Source organism: Engystomops pustulosus, chromosome 10 (assembly GCF_040894005.1).
Source record: "Engystomops pustulosus chromosome 10, aEngPut4.maternal, whole genome shotgun sequence".
Taxonomy (NCBI): domain Eukaryota; kingdom Metazoa; phylum Chordata; class Amphibia; order Anura; family Leptodactylidae; genus Engystomops; species Engystomops pustulosus.
Window position 1 is genome coordinate 80,121,487 of NC_092420.1, and position 16,521 is coordinate 80,138,007.

Here is a 16,521-nt window from a genome sequence, read left to right on the forward strand (position 1 = left end):
GCAGCTCCTTCTCCATTCAGCCTTCAGCTGCAGGGTGGCACAATTAAAAAGTTCTGGTGTCATATTAAAGAAGAGAATCTCCACTTCAATATTTCACCTAGATTGTGTTTCTAGGTGCCAAAGAACTGGAGCCATCCCCTTTTACAGTACGGAAGCTGTATATAAAAATCACATTTTCACTGCAACTTTAACCGGTTAAGGACTGGGCCCTTTCCCGTTTTTTCATTTCCATTTTTCACTCCCCACCTTCAAAAATCTATAACTTTTTTATTTTTACACGTAAAAAGCTATGTGACAGCTTGTTTTTTGCGTAACAAATTGCACTTCATAGTGATGGTTTTAAATATCCCATGCCATGTACTGGGAAGCGGGAAAAAAATTCCAAATGCAGTAAAAATGGTGAAAAAACGCATTTGTGTCGTATTCTTGTGGGCTTGGATATTACGGCTTTCACTTCACGCCACAAATGACTCATCTAATTTATTCTTTGGGTCAGTACGATTACAGGGATACCAAATTTGTATAGGTTTTATAATGTTTTCATACATTTACCAAAATTAAAACCTCATGAACAAAATTTTTTTTTTTATTTTGCCGTCTTCTTGTACTTATAACTTTTTCATACTTTGGTGTATGGAGTTGAGGGTGGTGTCATCTTTTGCGACTTTTGATGATGTTTTCAATGATATTATTTTTACGACTGTACGACCTTTTGATCACTTTTTATAGAATTTTAAATTTTTTTTTAAATGGCAAAAAAGTGCCAGTTTTGACTTTGGACGCGATTTTCCGTTACGGGGTTAAACGCAGTGAAAAACCGTTATTATATTTTGATAGATCAGGCATTTTCGGACGCGGCGATACCTAATGTGTTTATGATTTTTACTGTTTATTTATTTTTATATCAGTTCTAGGGAAAGGGGGGTGATTTGAATTTTTTTTTATTATAATTTTTTTTTTCTAACTTTTTTTTTAATTTTAATTTTTACTATTTTTCAGACTCCCTAGGGTACTTTAACCCTAGGTTGCCTGATCGATCCTACCATATACTGCCATACTACAGTATGGCAGTATATGGGGATTTTACTCCTCATACATTACAATGTGCTGATAGCACATTGTAATGAATGGGTTAACCCGAAGTAGCTTCGGGTCTTCGTGAGACCCGAAGCTACCATGGCAACGGATCGCCGCTCCCCAATGACGTCACGGGGAGCGGCGATCCTCGGAAAGATGGCGACGCCCATGCGCCGCCATCTGTTTGAAGCCGCCAGCAGCTTTGCCGGCGGCGTTCTGCAAGAAAACACCCGCGATCGGTGCCGGCACCGATCGCGGGTGTTACCGGTAAGTCTCTGCTGCAATATGCAGCAGAGACTTACCGGCTATGGAGAGGGCTCAGCCCGCGAGCCCTCTCCATGCATCGGAACGCGACTGCCGCCGTGAATACAAGGCGGGCGGTCGCGAACCGGTTAACTGTGGATATCTCCATTTCTATGGCAGCTAGACACAACCTGTGTGTAGGGCAGATACTCATCATTAATATGACAACCTAAGTGTGGTGATGTACCTAGGTGATGTACAATTACAGGATATTTAGCTGTATGGCAGGGGTGAAGCGATTAACGTATGGAGATTCAGATAATGATTATATGTTACTGAATGTGTTTGCTAATGTGTGTTTGCTTAAGTATCAGTTGTAATAAAAGTTTAATTGTTATTCCATAAAGGAAAACTATTACTACCTCCAAGACAAATTAAACTAAACCTTTTCGCCTATAGCCCCCTGCATCTTGATCCCTGCACTTTTCTTCTTTAATCGCCTGGAAAAAAAGACTTCTAAAAGGAACCTGGAGCAAGGAGATGCGATGTCCGGCGCTACGGGCTGCTATATATTCACGCCTCTTGCGTGATGTCAACTCCCTCTCCCATGCTGGAAGGCATGAATAATTAGCAAACTGGAGCACCGGACATCTGGTCCCTGCGCTCTGGGCTGCTTTTTCTAAATCTTTTTTCAGTTGATCCTGGCGTGGCAGAATTAAAGCTGCCGGGATCAAGATGTTTAGTTTAATTTATCTAATAGGTACTAGTAGTTTTCCTTTTAAGCACATGTGTAGATCACACTGTTAAGATCAACACCCATCACAAGAAGTAATTCACTACAGTCGGTCCCTGGGTTTCATACAGGATAGGTTTTTTATGTTTGTTGAATTTGTTTGTACGGTAAGTCAGAACTGGTATAATTCATAATTGTAGCTCAAGACAACAATTTTTTTTTGGTCCCATTGAGAATTGGATTTTCAAAATTTGATGCTGTCGTGGGGACAAGGATTATCAATAGTTTAATTAAAGATGCCTTACAGACAGAGTCAGACTGGCATATGTGGGGCCTACCAGAGGTGGTGATCTTGAGGGCCCACCCTTCAACCATAAAATACCATTAAACAAAGCATATCATTTAAGATGTATCATCAACAAGATGTAATAATCTACTGTATAATATTGGTATCATTCTATGAAATAGATCATAATGTCAAATTATTAATCCACTGATTTCCAAATGAAGTTCTTTGGGCCCATTATAAAGTGTTAGAATCTGGGGCCCACCGGAGGATTCTCCGATGCTCTGGTGGGCTAGTCTGACACTGCTTACAGATGATCATTACAGACTAAAGTAAAGCATCCAGAGCGCTTCAGTGGGCAGAGAGGTCCGACTATAGCTAGGGGTCGTCTATAAGTCGGATGTCCTTAAGTTGGGGACCACCTGTAGTTGAATTAAGCTTCAGGTTGAGCATGCATCCTGCTGCTCAATTCAATAATATGGGAGCATCAGGATTTGCTGAACACATCACTCCAACTTGACAGACTTAGCAGATCACTGTCTTATTCTTGACAGGCCCTCACCAATCATTGTTATCCCTTACCATGTGTATATGGTGTGGCGATCAAACATCCCCTTTAAAGCTATGTGATCAACATAAAAACAACACCTTATCCTGTGAAAACATTATATATTTTTTGTGTACATTCTGTATTCCTCAGGGTTATGTCTTGAAGCTATTCCTTTTCTCCTGCTATTGCATTCCAAATAGACTTCTTATTTGAGAACTAAATTAACACTGCAACAACATATTTTCCTGTTAATCGTTGAGAGACGTAGCCTGCGGGGTGTGAAATGAAGTCATATTTCTGAGGAATGAGCTTTTGTTTTATTTCATCTCCTGGTGCGTTGTGAACAGAGTCTTCACCTTCTTTGCATCTTGTACTAATACACTAGGTTATCACAAATGCACTTTTAACTTTGACTTGTCGCCCATCACGGGAAATTGATGATTTAGCAATAGAAAATAATTTAAAGGGAACCCGTCACCACTATTTTCACAAATACAGGTAGTGACAGGTTCCTATAGAGCTCTAGTAACCATCTGACACCCTGTTTGTAGCTAAAAATTATTCCCCTGAGATTCCCATATATTGAACTTTATAGTTTTATCTGGTAACTAAGCATAGCTACATGGAGTCCAGGTGGGCGTGGCCTCCTCGGGCTGAATCCAGCAGCTTCTCTCCATCCCTATTGCTGTATGCTGCTATAATGTCATGTGACCAGGCTGACATCATCGCAGGTCCTATAGCTTTTGTAGAATTAGGAACTGTACACTAAGCATTTATGTCATGAAATCACAGCATATTTTATCACAAGAAATCACAGCAGGCTGCATGGAGAGGAGTAGAAGTCCATGGAGACTGATGTGATTGTTTTATGTGGTCAGATATGTACATGGGGTATAGTTTTCATTTTAAGTAGCTTAAGGACCTTTGATGATGTCACCCTGGTCACATGACATTAGGCCACGCCCCCATGGACTCACTCCAAACCTGCATAGATACCAGGTAAGATTATAACTCAGGGGATCTCATTTTTAGCTAAAAGCAGGGTGTCAGATGGTTACTAGAGCTCTATGGGAACCTGCCACTACCTGTATTTGTGAAAATAGTGGTGACAGGTTCCCTTTAAGGAGTAATAATATTAATAATTTTAAAAGCCTAACTCTGATGTTTTAATGATTTTTTACCAAATTGTCATATGTGATTATCCCTATATAAACAAACAGAACAATGAGTTAAGGAATTTTCTGTTCTGAAGCTAACTGTCAAAAATCTTTCTTACTAGAAGTGAATTGGGCGGAGACTAACTTCTTCCTGAGTCAAATTTAGGTTTCCGTCACTATGATATCTTGAGTACTCTTGTTTAGTAATTTAGTAGACAATCTAGTGAGATTCCTACATGTAAATCCACTGAACACTGCCTAGTGTACATGCAAGATCTATATAGTGACTAACCTGGCAGCTTTCTCCACATAGAGGAGCATATAGCATGTAATAAGTAGTAGAAACCAGCAGTGAAACAGTCACATGAAGTGTATAGTCTGTGCTATGAAAGCACTAAGGGTTAATAGCTTCTCTGCACTGTATAGAAAGTGCTGAGAGTAGAAGGTGTGGGAGGGGGCAGAGGCGTGTATGACACAGTATGCGGTACAACGAAAGATGTCAGCAGGTAAAGTACAGACACCAGCAATGCTTTACTATACATTACATACGTGAGGAGGGGTAACCTTTCCTTTCTATAGGCCTGGATCCAGCAGTCCATATAACTGTAGCAAAAATTACATATACACTTTACCCCATATTCGCCAGATACAATATATATTTGGGTTCTGGAAAGAAACTTTCAAAAAAATGTTATCCTTTATTTAGCATTGCAAAAAAACTTGTCAATTACTGCTGAATATCCCGACTTTTGAGATGTTATTTATTAAAATTGATGAGCTTGTTACCTCTGTGTTTAGCTCCTTTTTCTAAAACCAGGAAAGAATTGTGTCTGTACTTTTCCTTTTGTCCTGACGGAGGAGAATAAGACCAGGCTAGGACGCCAATTAAAATGTTCTGCACATTTTAGTTTTTCTTCCCTTAGATCTAAGGTGGCTTTTTCAATTAAGCTTGAAAGCAGTCCGTTAAATTAGTATACGTCTGTTGAAAAATTATATTTTTATTTTTAGCACTTTCCTTTATATTTTTGATTGAAAGCGTAGCCATGGTCGGCTTGGGGGGATGTCGTCATCAGTCGTCTTATTAAAAAAAAGAAAAAAAATAGGGAAATTATTTTGTAAACCTGAAAAAAAACAAGAAAACAAATGTATCACTGAAGTAAACAATCTGCCATGGGCCATTGCAAAGGTTGAATATCACAATGGACACTTCCTCTTGCTCTGGATGTGACCTTCCTTGTATTTGGGGTTAATCCTTTTCTGGATCTTCTTCCAGATCATTACCGTCATTTTGACCATGACCTTAACTTTGTTCCTGACCTCGCTCCTGCCTTGCTCCTAAGATTTTGTAGGAAAACCGAAAAAAAGCAACCCCCGACTCTGATACTTAGGACTATAATAAAGTTTTTTTTTCCGAACCCAAGCGGCTACTTGACTATCTGGTGCCTACATTCGGAGGATATGTCTGGTACCTGCTCCTCTACTTCTGGCTGAGATACTTGACGCTATTCCTGACTGCGCTATGTTTTCCAACCCAATGCCTGTTGCTTTGTGATTAATTTCACAGTGACAACCTGGCACCACTGTCTGGTTATCTTTACACGGCAGCAGAAATTCACAACTTGTAGGAAGTTGAGGCTTTTTCAGTTCTTCCCATTTCACACCTTCCTTGGTTGAACTTGATGGACATGTCCTATTTCAACCGTACTAACTATGTAACATCTCCGTTAAGTCTCCAGTAATTTTCTTCATTAATTGTGAGGCAAAACTTGGAGTGGTGGAACATCAGCTGCAAGTCTCTCTATTATACCTTACTACTTTGTAGTCGCTGCAGAGACTTTCACCTGTTCTGTGTGTCCCACCACTGCCGGCTCTGACTAACATTAACTGAAGACCTAATGGAGCTGTGCAGTCAGCCTAAGAGACAATTACAGGCAGTCATTGACTTAAAGGGGTTGTCCCTTCATAGCAGGATAGGCCATATCCACAGAATAGTGTCTAACTTGCTGATAGATGGGGGTCTCGGTGATTGGACCCCCACGGATCACAAAAACAACGTACCCCCATCGTACCCCAAGATGACCGGAGCAGCCAGTCATGGATGCGCAGGCTTCCCTGTTCATCTCCATGGCGCGAACAGAGATAGCTGAGTACCATGGATAGGGCCTTCATCTGTGGGGGTCTCGGTGATGGGACCCTCGTGGATCACGACAACGAGAGTCTGTTAGATGAATATATCAGCCAGTCACCCGTGCCCCAGCTGCTGTATTCATCTTTGTCGCTAACTGGGATAGCCATGCACCGTACCCGTCACTCTCCATCAGCTACAAAGAGATGAATAAACCAACAGGTGCATGCGCAACTGCTCTCTTTATCTCGTAGTATGATGGGGGTACAACGGACCGCTTTAGTGATCAGTGAGGGTCCCATCACTGAGACCCCCACAGATCAGCATATTAGCCCACTTGAGAAGGGGCTAACTTGTATGTCACTGGAGAACCCCTTTAACAACTGCCTATAGAGGACCACTCTCCGCTCCAGTACCTATGCTCTTGGCCCACACCGAACAGGACTTCTTGGGTATCATGTGATACCAAAGGAAATCCAAAGAGAGGTTTCTCATCCAATCGGTGGAGAAAGGGGTGACGCACCTTAGCTATTGATTGGCTGCTTGACTTAGCATTTCCCTAGATGTTGGGAGACACACAGGAAGTCCAGGACAAAGGAACCTCGGTTTTGGACAGTGGTCCGCTCTTAAGCCTCATTAACGACCAGGAGATTCATTGAACTATGCACCCCAACAAAAGTGACTCTTCTAAGATGACATTATTTGTATCACCTTATGCCATCTAAATTATTCTATCTACTGTTTCTGCATGGACTGGGCACGTCCTATGTACTAGGTGGCGCCCTGGTCATTGCACTTCTGTAGATGGCACGGTTACCCTATCTGTGATACCCTCGTCACATTAAAAAAAATTGGATTTGAGTTGGAAAAAGTTGCAGAACTATTTATTTTCATACCTCCAAAACAGTAATTTGAAAACTTTTCGATCCTTTCCGGGAAAGTTCCTCATCTTTTGGTGAAGACCTATTACAGTTTCTGGTTTATAGAAGCCACTTCTTGTGCCGTCTCCCTGCTAGAAAATGAACTGTCATTATGATTTATAAAACTATTAAGAGACGTTCTGGTGTTGCCCAGGTGTACAAGTACTGAAATAGCTGTGGGCTTTATTTAAAGATCCGGACTCAGGTAGAACAGGCGAGAGCTGAAGGCGGATGTTCATGTCTTGGGTTTGCTTTGTTGCCTGGACGGTGATCGTGCGGCATTTGCAGAATATTTATTAGAAATTGATAAGACGCAAGGCTCGTGTCTAGCCGGCTCTAGGGTATAGACTTTTTATTACTAACAATATTTTTTAGAATTTTTCCAGAACGGGATATAAAGAGAAGATATGTTGTGTTTACCGGAGCCGTAATAATCTCTTAATTTTTTTTTTCTGCCGTTTTAATATAAGCTGCTGTGTAGCTGAAGGCCCCCTGGTCCTAGTGAAGGATATGAGCTGTGTGCATCCCCATCGCCGTTCAGACATTCACAACTAATAACACGCAAAACTATATCTATTAAATCTTTTTTTTTCTCTGGATACCGCATGTAAAATATCACATAGTGTCCTCTCAGCAGATGGGAAAACCTACATTTTAATCACCTAGTGGTGGTTACAAGGTAAAGATGATTTTTAACCCTTTAATTTGCAATTTTATTCAGGACCTAAAACAGCAATAAAACTATCATTCAGTGATGGTCCGTGTAAGAGCGTGGGAGACTAGTTGAGCAGACACTTCCTGATTCCTCTGTGCTGACAATGTGCTTAGATTATCAGGGTACAGGTTTGGCTACACTTTCATTTAGCTTCTGAACATTCCAATAGTGTCTGATACATATTCACATACATAGATGAGACAGAGCAGAGTCATAAGATAGATATAAGACATAGTAACACACTCAGCTCTGCTGCTTCACCTACTCAATCAAACAGTCAGCTCTGCTATGTCTCCCCATTCCCTTGAATCCAGAGCCTATCTTGTTTATAGAGCTGCTGTCTCCTCTACACGCTGCTGGGAAAAGGAAGTGTCTGTATCTTCACATGAAGTTGGCTCTTTCATGTGAACGATGGGAGTCTGCTCCCTACAATACCCCAAATTGGATAACCACGCCCCCTTTAACACAATCAACTTGAGTTAAAAGTAGTGTGGAGTGGGGGACTGGCTGGACTGAGGCTCCCTATTATATATTTAATAGGGAGACGTTCAGAAGCCAGAAGAGCCGGCGCTTTTTAGGGAGCTGAGCCTATTGATCCTTCTCACTAAATAGAGCCGGACTTCTCATCACTACTGTTTCTGCATAAAGAGTTTTTAGCACTAGTTCTTTTGCTCCTACACCTCCCCCTACTTCTGCCGTGCAAGAGAAGCCAGAGGTACCTGCTGACCATAATCAGGAGTTAATGGACAGATCCAGGGGCAACCTAATTGTGTACAGCAGGACTGATAGAGACAGGCTGGAATTATATCTGTGAAATCCTGTATTTCTGTTAATGACATTGAATTGGAGAATGTGTTATTTTGTTATCCTGAGTATATTTAAGAATTTTGTCTTTGTGGGAGGAATACCCCTTTAAAGGGAATCTATCATCAAAATCCATCTTGTTAAATCAGATGCACTTACATTTTATTTCCATAGCCTCCTTCCTTCTAAAATAAACTTATAAAATTATTCTAATGAACCAGAAGTCCTCTGGGGCTGTTATTGGAGTCTCTCCGTACTGTAGCTGCACGGACTGTTACACTGTGCAGGAGCACATACCTCCCTCCTGCTCCCTCAGCATTCCCCTCCTCCCTCTGCCTGCTGTAATCTCATTGCAGCAGGGAGATTTTAGCACACAGTGGTAGGGGTAATGTGCTCCTAAAAAGTGTAACAGCCTGTATAGTAACATCATGGAGGGGCTCTGGTAACATTCCCAGAGCCCTCCTAGCGCTTTATATTAATTTTATAAGTTGATTTTAGAAAGAAAGGAGGCCATGGATAACAAATATAAGAAGATTACCACAGTCACAGTGCCTTTAAGTGAGTGCCCCCGCTTTATGCTCCTTGATTTTGATGGTAGATTTTTTTTTTAAGACTTATCCTTTAAATCCTATGCTTTACTTGTAATTTGCTAACAGTTGGTATTTATTTAGGATTATGTGAAAAACTTATCTCAACTTCCCAAAGATTGTATACATCCCTATGGCTCAGATCGGCTTCCCCTTTTACTCATGTGGAAAGTACGAACGGTTGTACTGGATCGGCAAGACGCCTTCACAGACAGCTGTTCAGTTCATACGGGTAAAATGGAAGCCTATTCTTGGATTGGTAAGTGTCCTACCAAGAATAATAATCACCTACCTTGCTTTTGATATAATGATTCTTAAAGCTTTTGTTGGATGTTTGTTCTCTGCAATTAGAATTTTACCAATATAAGTTGTGTCTTTTCCTGTGATAGGTTACATTATTATTGTGATAATCCTTCTTTCTTTCTTTCTTTATTTAGGCACAGCAATCTAAGTGCGAGGCCCAAGGGACTGTCATCGCTGGTGAAGAGAGGAGGGGTACCAGAGGCACTGAGAGCTGAAGTTTGGCAACTTCTTGCTGGATGTCATGAGGATGAAGAAATGATGGAGAAGTACAAGAACCTCATCGTAAAAGTAAGAGAGTTTCTGAATTCTGAATGTAAATATGGTTATATTGACAAATTTTGCTGTTGCTACTGTGTGTTTTTTGGGTATTCACATATGCAACCTGAAACGTCTTGGTACCTTACTTTAGTGGTAAATGTCTTATAATTCTCCAATGGAAATGGCCCCACTTGTAGAAAGATGCGATCAGGCGACAATTTACTACGAACCAGAATGAAAGGACAGAACACTTTGGGGAACATTTGCTAAGGGCCATGCACCAGTCGCATGTGACCATTTTGTGGCACGGCTGTACTAGGCTTCAAATTTCTGCACTGGAGGGGGTGTTCATTAGGACCGTGCGCCAGATTTAACTTGCCAACTCTGACAGAAATGTGTTTTACGCCCTATGTTAATGGTGCACCAGAAAAAAAAGGTGGTGCGCTCTGTTGGGGCAGTGCAGGGGGTGCCAGATTCATGCGGAACGTGCACCACAAATCCTGAATCTGGCGCCCCCTGCACACTACACAGGCAAACTGCACATAGTACACACTGCACTGTTCTTAGTAAATGTACCCCTTTTTTTTCTCTCCACAGCAGTCTGATCCTCACCATTTGCAAATCATTATTATTTGGGTACACATCTAGTGTTTTTTTTGTACAAGTTTAACATATATACATGCTTACCGCGTTCATAGACTTATACTGCCAGATGGAGACATCCTTCCTTTTTCCTCCGCATGTAGCGGGAAAACCTGGAGACAAAATGCAGCAGATTGCAGTTTATCAAGCTATTTCCTTCTTGAGATCAACATCTATGCTCAGCGGAGGCCATAATAGCCTATGGGGGCCAGATGCAACTGTTCTGCATCCATCCCTGGCCGCCGCTCAGCATATACTGTGGATGTTTCTTTTGTGATGTAATTGTCCATACAAACACCCAATCACCAGTCGCTGCCAATGCTCACTTCTCCTCCCGCTTACATGGGCAAGGAACAGGACAACGTATCCCACTGTATGACAATTTAGTCTTCCAATTTATAGACAAGGGAATCCTGCCTTACAATGGGGAGAAAAATGTGATCTGAGTCTAACCTTATACGTTATATTTATTAACGTATGGCCATGCAGGACACAATGACATTCATGATTATATACAAGGAAACCTATAAGAGTAAGAGAGACTATAAAGATGTCAATGTCATATAAAGTGGCTATAGGATCTCTAGTGTGATGGGCTTTTGATTTTTTTCGTTGTTTGTGTTTCGCATGAAAAATAAAATAATGCAAAAAAATAATTAGCTAAATCGATCTATTACATATCGGACAGATACATTATAGTATGAAGAAATGAAAATAATTGGAGTGTCCCACAAAAATAACTTTGGATCATTCTATTCGGAAGCTCCCTGACCGCCATATTGTTAAATACTCATCACCCAGTGACTAATCGCACATTGCAACAATCAGATTTTCATGAAGAACATTTTTCAAATGTGTCCAAAAACAAAATCACGATTCTTCTCCGACATAACATTTCCTAGAATATCCCGTCCCTTCTTCTGGTACTTCATTCACATTAGTGCATTTCCTCCTGTTGTAACACGACGCTGGTGACAGAGGAGCCGGTACTGGCGCAGGGAAATAGAGTGTGACATTTATCCGCGCTTGTGTTTAGATAAGAAACAGACGGTGCGGTGGCAGGCAGCGGGCACAGGGAGAAGTGTTATAGACAGGGGAGAAGGCTTTATTTCTACATCTACTCTTCCACACGTGGCACTGAGGAGCCGTGACAGCAGCCATTATGTGTCTCTACTTTTGTTGTACGTTGCTCATTGCCTGGAAGAGGAAAATCTCTGTCTGGTCCTGGACTTATTTTAGTAGCCGTGAAATGAGTATTGTAGTCACTGAAGGTTTGGGTGTAAATAACTTGATACCCTGTGCAATATATTTAGGCATGTGCGGCAATATGTTTGAGGGGTTACCTGGGGAGTCACGGTGAGCAATAAGTGGTGCATTGGAATATTTATTGTGTCTCAAGAGTCTGATAACCTATCCTGACCAAGCGGAGGCCAGCGGTGAAGATCGCGAACGCACCATAGAGAAATGCACGTCCTTATTTTTATACCCACCTTGGACCTATGTATAAAGATAACCCTGATCCTGGACAACCGCTTTAAAGCAAGTACTTCTCCAGAAACTTTTGACTACCTGGTGCCTACACATATTTGCTAAGGGAACCTGTCACAAGTTTTTACCCCATTAAACTACGACTCCCCTCATGTAGGGCATAAAATGTCCTTCCTACAATTTCCTCTTTTATGTTGCATCTCACCCATTTACATATAAAAAAATCCCAAATCATGTGAAAATAAGCAGAAAAGAGTCATGTATGCCTGAGATGAGTCAAGTTTAGAGGTTTCAGGGGGAATGTCAGTTCAGACACCCCTCTCTTTTGATTCTATATTTTACTAGAAATGTATGTTGTCATATTAAAGAGAAGAATCTCTTCTTTCAGATAGGCATGTCTGAAATTAAACTCCCCCTGCAGCCTCTAAAAGTGACTCGGGCAAAATATGATACCCTTTTGCTTGTTTGCATATGGCTTTGGAGGAAATTTTTTAAAATAGGAAAACAAGTGGGATTTCACATAAATGAAGGAAAGAACATTACGTACCCTACCTGGAGGGGGGGGGGACTGCTATTTTATGGGGTAAAATCTGGTGACAGGTTCAGGTTCTGTACTCACAGTTGTGGGCAGATACTGATATTACCATGCTGTAAGCTCTTTTGATGACTTGTCCTTATTAGTTAACCCCTTTGTGACTGCTAGTCATTGATGCCTGAATGTCCAGGTCAATCCTTGCAGTTATGTTCTTCTTTAAATGGCGATATCTTTTGTTTTCATTGGAGGTTTTAACTTGATAGGATAATTTTATTGATTACATGTTCTATTCTTTATAAAATTAGCTGATGAATGACTACAAATGTGAAAAAATATATCTTCGGAACCCTGGCACCTACAAACACAATTCTGGTGTCATTTTAAACAGATTTTAATGTTATATAAGGCTTGTTTATGGATTATTCACAGACCCAGAGATATCCACTCTTAAACATTTTGGAAATAGAAAGTTGTGTGTGTATATATATATATACGGTATATATATATATGTATATATATATATCTTTTTTATTTATTTTGTTAACGACAAGTTTAAGAGTGGATATCTCTGATTCTATGAAGCATACATAGACTCTTACATAGATTCTTCTGTTTAATGTAATGCTAAAATTGTGTTTTTAGGTGCCAGGGTTCAGGAGATTTAGCCGTTTGAAGTTGGTCACTGTTAAGAAATTTATAAATGTCCTTTCTGCGTGGGGCATGTGCAAATTGGACATATAGCATATGGCAGTTGTGAAGGGGTTAAATGACAAATTAAGCGACACACTCACCCTTTTCTGGCTCTCTGTTTAATAAGTCCAGTCCCCATTGACCTCTTTTTATAGTACCTGACGGCTGTAAGTGGTAAAAATCCGGTAACCAGGAGAAATTTATCAGCGGAACCAAGACAGAACAAAGATTTATGTAAATAAATGTTCAAGAATTGTTGTTCTCTTATGGATAACCGGTTGAATTTGTGAGTTGGAAGTGGCGACAAGTTAAATAAAACATTGTATTATTATTCCTGTAAAGTGTCTTTTATAAGGGATAGTGCGTTATAATCCAATACCTGGCTATGGCTCCTCATCTGGCGTACGCTAATCCACATCGCTAGGAGCAGCAGGTACTTTCGGTATGGACCTAAATAGCTAATTAATCTCTTTCATGTAGCGCAACACGACCGGTTACCTTATTACTGGGGCATAGAATATTTTTGCTACCCAAATTGACTGCACCGCTCTCTACAAAAAGAACTGATGGGAGCTGACAGTGGTGCTGAATAATGCAGCCCAGAATAGAGCAGGATTATATGACTGTGAATCCAGAGCTCCGTATAGATCTGGTGTCTTCAAACAATCCTTCTGTCAATGGCTTCCTCCAAAAACATGGCTGGATAATGTAGGGGGACAGAAAGACAGATAGGGTCTTGCTATTGCCCGTGAATATTTGTCAAAATGCTACTCAATTCCAACATTCGACTAGGAGCTAGGGTTAAATATCTTGTCTGACTGTCATCACATCACCCTACTATGGTAAGGTATTACCGTATGTGTTTTATCTTTATCTGTATCCGAAAAGTTAATACTTTACCTCGTGTTACCTGTGACCACACACATTCGCTTATATGGCAATTATAGTAAGGTTTCTATTTTAAGATTGGCTTTTTATGTGTTTGAGTACTGCATGCATCATAATAGCACAATTTTTACTCTGCTTTTCCTACAATATGCCACTACTTTGCCTGCCTAATGGGTACTGCATTTACAATGAATCACCTTTAGTTCAACTCAGGTCCTGGTTGTCATCTGCTAATATGTAATGATGACCTATACTAGCCATGTGCCATTTGGAGCCACTTTTGGTTAATTTCGCTTTCTTAAATTCAGTTTTACCTCATTGAACTAGCAGTAGGGTATGAAATAATTTTTGCCGTTTACCTGCTAAAAAAAAAAAACTACTCCCAAGTGAGGTGAAAATGAGCAGAGAAGAGTCATATTTGCCTGAGATGAGTCAATATATAGAGGGGACGAGTCATTCCCGATGCCCCTATCTTCGGGTTACATAGGACCTAGAAACATGTTGTATGAAATCTCACATCAGGCTTTTGGTTGTGTTACCTGTAGAACCGGAAATACAGGCAGTTAAAGACATGCCAAACGGGAGCCAGATTTTTATCTGTAGCTTGCTTTTCCGACAATGTGGCACATTTACATACCTGGTCCTGTCGCGATCCAGCGGCGCATTCTCTGTCGAGGATTTGGGTCACTAAGGTCCTGCCCCCGATGTGCGCCAAGGTCCGCCGGAGTTCACCAACCTATCCTGGGTGCAGGTAAATGTGAGCGATTCGAACCCTTAGTAAATGTGCCCCTATGTCTTTAACTGCCTGTATCTTCAGTTCTATAGGTAACAAAGCCACGTCTAAAAGATGAGATGTTTATCTTTCAGACGAAACCAAATGTTTCTAGTTACTAAAGAATTAAGATGGGATTGTCTGAATTGACACCCCATGACAGTCTCTAAACATGACTCATCTCAGACAAAAAGTGACTCTTCTCATTTTATGTCATTTTGGAGGATGTTTTTTTTTCTTATGTAATAGAATGGGCGAGATTTTGCATAAAAGTGGGAATTCTGGAAAGGACATTTCATACGCTTCAAGAAGCGGCTAGTAGTTTATAAAATGGTGACGATATTTAGTAGTTTATTGAGGTAAAATCTGGTGACGGGTTCCTTTTAATCCTGTCAGGCACCTAGTAGCTTCAGAATATGAACATTATGATAATTTCTCCGCTATCTAGCATAGAAATAGGTGGCGGACTAACCACTGGGACCCTCAATGATTATGCGCTCTGGGGCCTAAAAGTAAGGGGCCTCCAAAAGACTGTAGTACCAATGAAGACTAGTGATCAACGCTTGTGTCGGCTCCTGATTACTGGGACGAATCAGTGATCAGACATTTCTCATCTATACTGGGGATAGGGGTTTAAGTTCATTGTGTGGCAACTAATCTAGGATAGGCTTCTTCAGTAAAAGTAGGCCTTGACTGGAATATTTCATTCATTTACTTTATGCTTTAAGTTTCTGCCTCTCTCTTCCCATATATATGTATTTTAGAGCAGTTACCGTGACTCATAACTGTTCTATACCCGACTCGGCTCCATATCCTTACTAAACTATTTGTTGATTCTTTTATATATGGTGCATCCTGTGTATTTATCTGCCGATCATTTTATTCCTTAAAATCTATTAGTTCTCTCCAGTATCTGGCGGCTTGTCTCAGCTCATCTCTCCCTCCTTCTCCTTTCTGGTGTTATTTTCTAATAATTGAATCTGTCCATGAAGATGCATGTGAGAGACTGACAGGGAAGGTCATTGGGTTTCCCGAGAAGCCAGACCCTGATTAATTACTGCTCTCCTCCATTCTGCCGCAGCACCTTGTCTAGATGCTGGAAATGAGCTCTTTGATAGAATGGGGTTACTCCAGATGGGACTAGCTGCACAAGTCATAGGTTCACTCTGACAGAAACACCATTGTAAACCGTGTCTGTGCAAAAGTGAATGTTGCAAGTTTTGCAAGTAAGGTTATATCATAAAATGTTGTTTTTGATCCATACACCAATTTCTGTTGGCTCTATCACCTCGTTATAGACGGGCTCAGGTCCTGTAGCACTTCTCGTTTATTAGCATAATGTTAAAAATTGATTTTTAGAGGCCGTGGATGACAAATACAAGAAGATTACTACAGTCACAGTGCTTGGATCTAGGAGTAAGTGTCCCTGGTTTATTATGATGATATTATGACTTCAGTCCACTATTTGAAAAGGTGTTGGGACAGGGACGCCCCGGCCCGCCTGCTCCAGAACTCTGATGCAGCCAGGACCTTTAGCACTAGTGTGGGATTGAATGTATAATAGTACCAGGGGCGTACTGGCAAGATGTATGTCCCCATAGACAGCATGTATGTCCCCATTGATTTAGGGCCGGTCCTGGACTGGTGGGGCCGGTTGAAAAATAAAAACACATGAAACTCGCCTCTTCGACGTCCCGACGCTGCTCCCCTGCTTGATCCCAGTCCGGCCGCGAATAGGACTGAGTTGG

General features: G+C 41.0%; 1 protein-coding gene across 2 annotated transcripts in view; it reads left to right on the forward strand.

Annotated features, from left to right (window-relative positions):
- The window catches only part of RABGAP1L (RAB GTPase activating protein 1 like), a 199,426-nt gene that overhangs the window by 53,020 nt on the left and 129,885 nt on the right, over positions 1–16,521 (forward strand). For both annotated transcript variants that reach the window (XM_072128764.1, XM_072128763.1), the window contains exon 13: positions 9,635–9,788. In XM_072128764.1, coding sequence (XP_071984865.1) covers positions 9,635–9,788 — 154 coding nt within the window. The remainder of the gene's footprint in view (positions 1–9,634; positions 9,789–16,521) is intronic.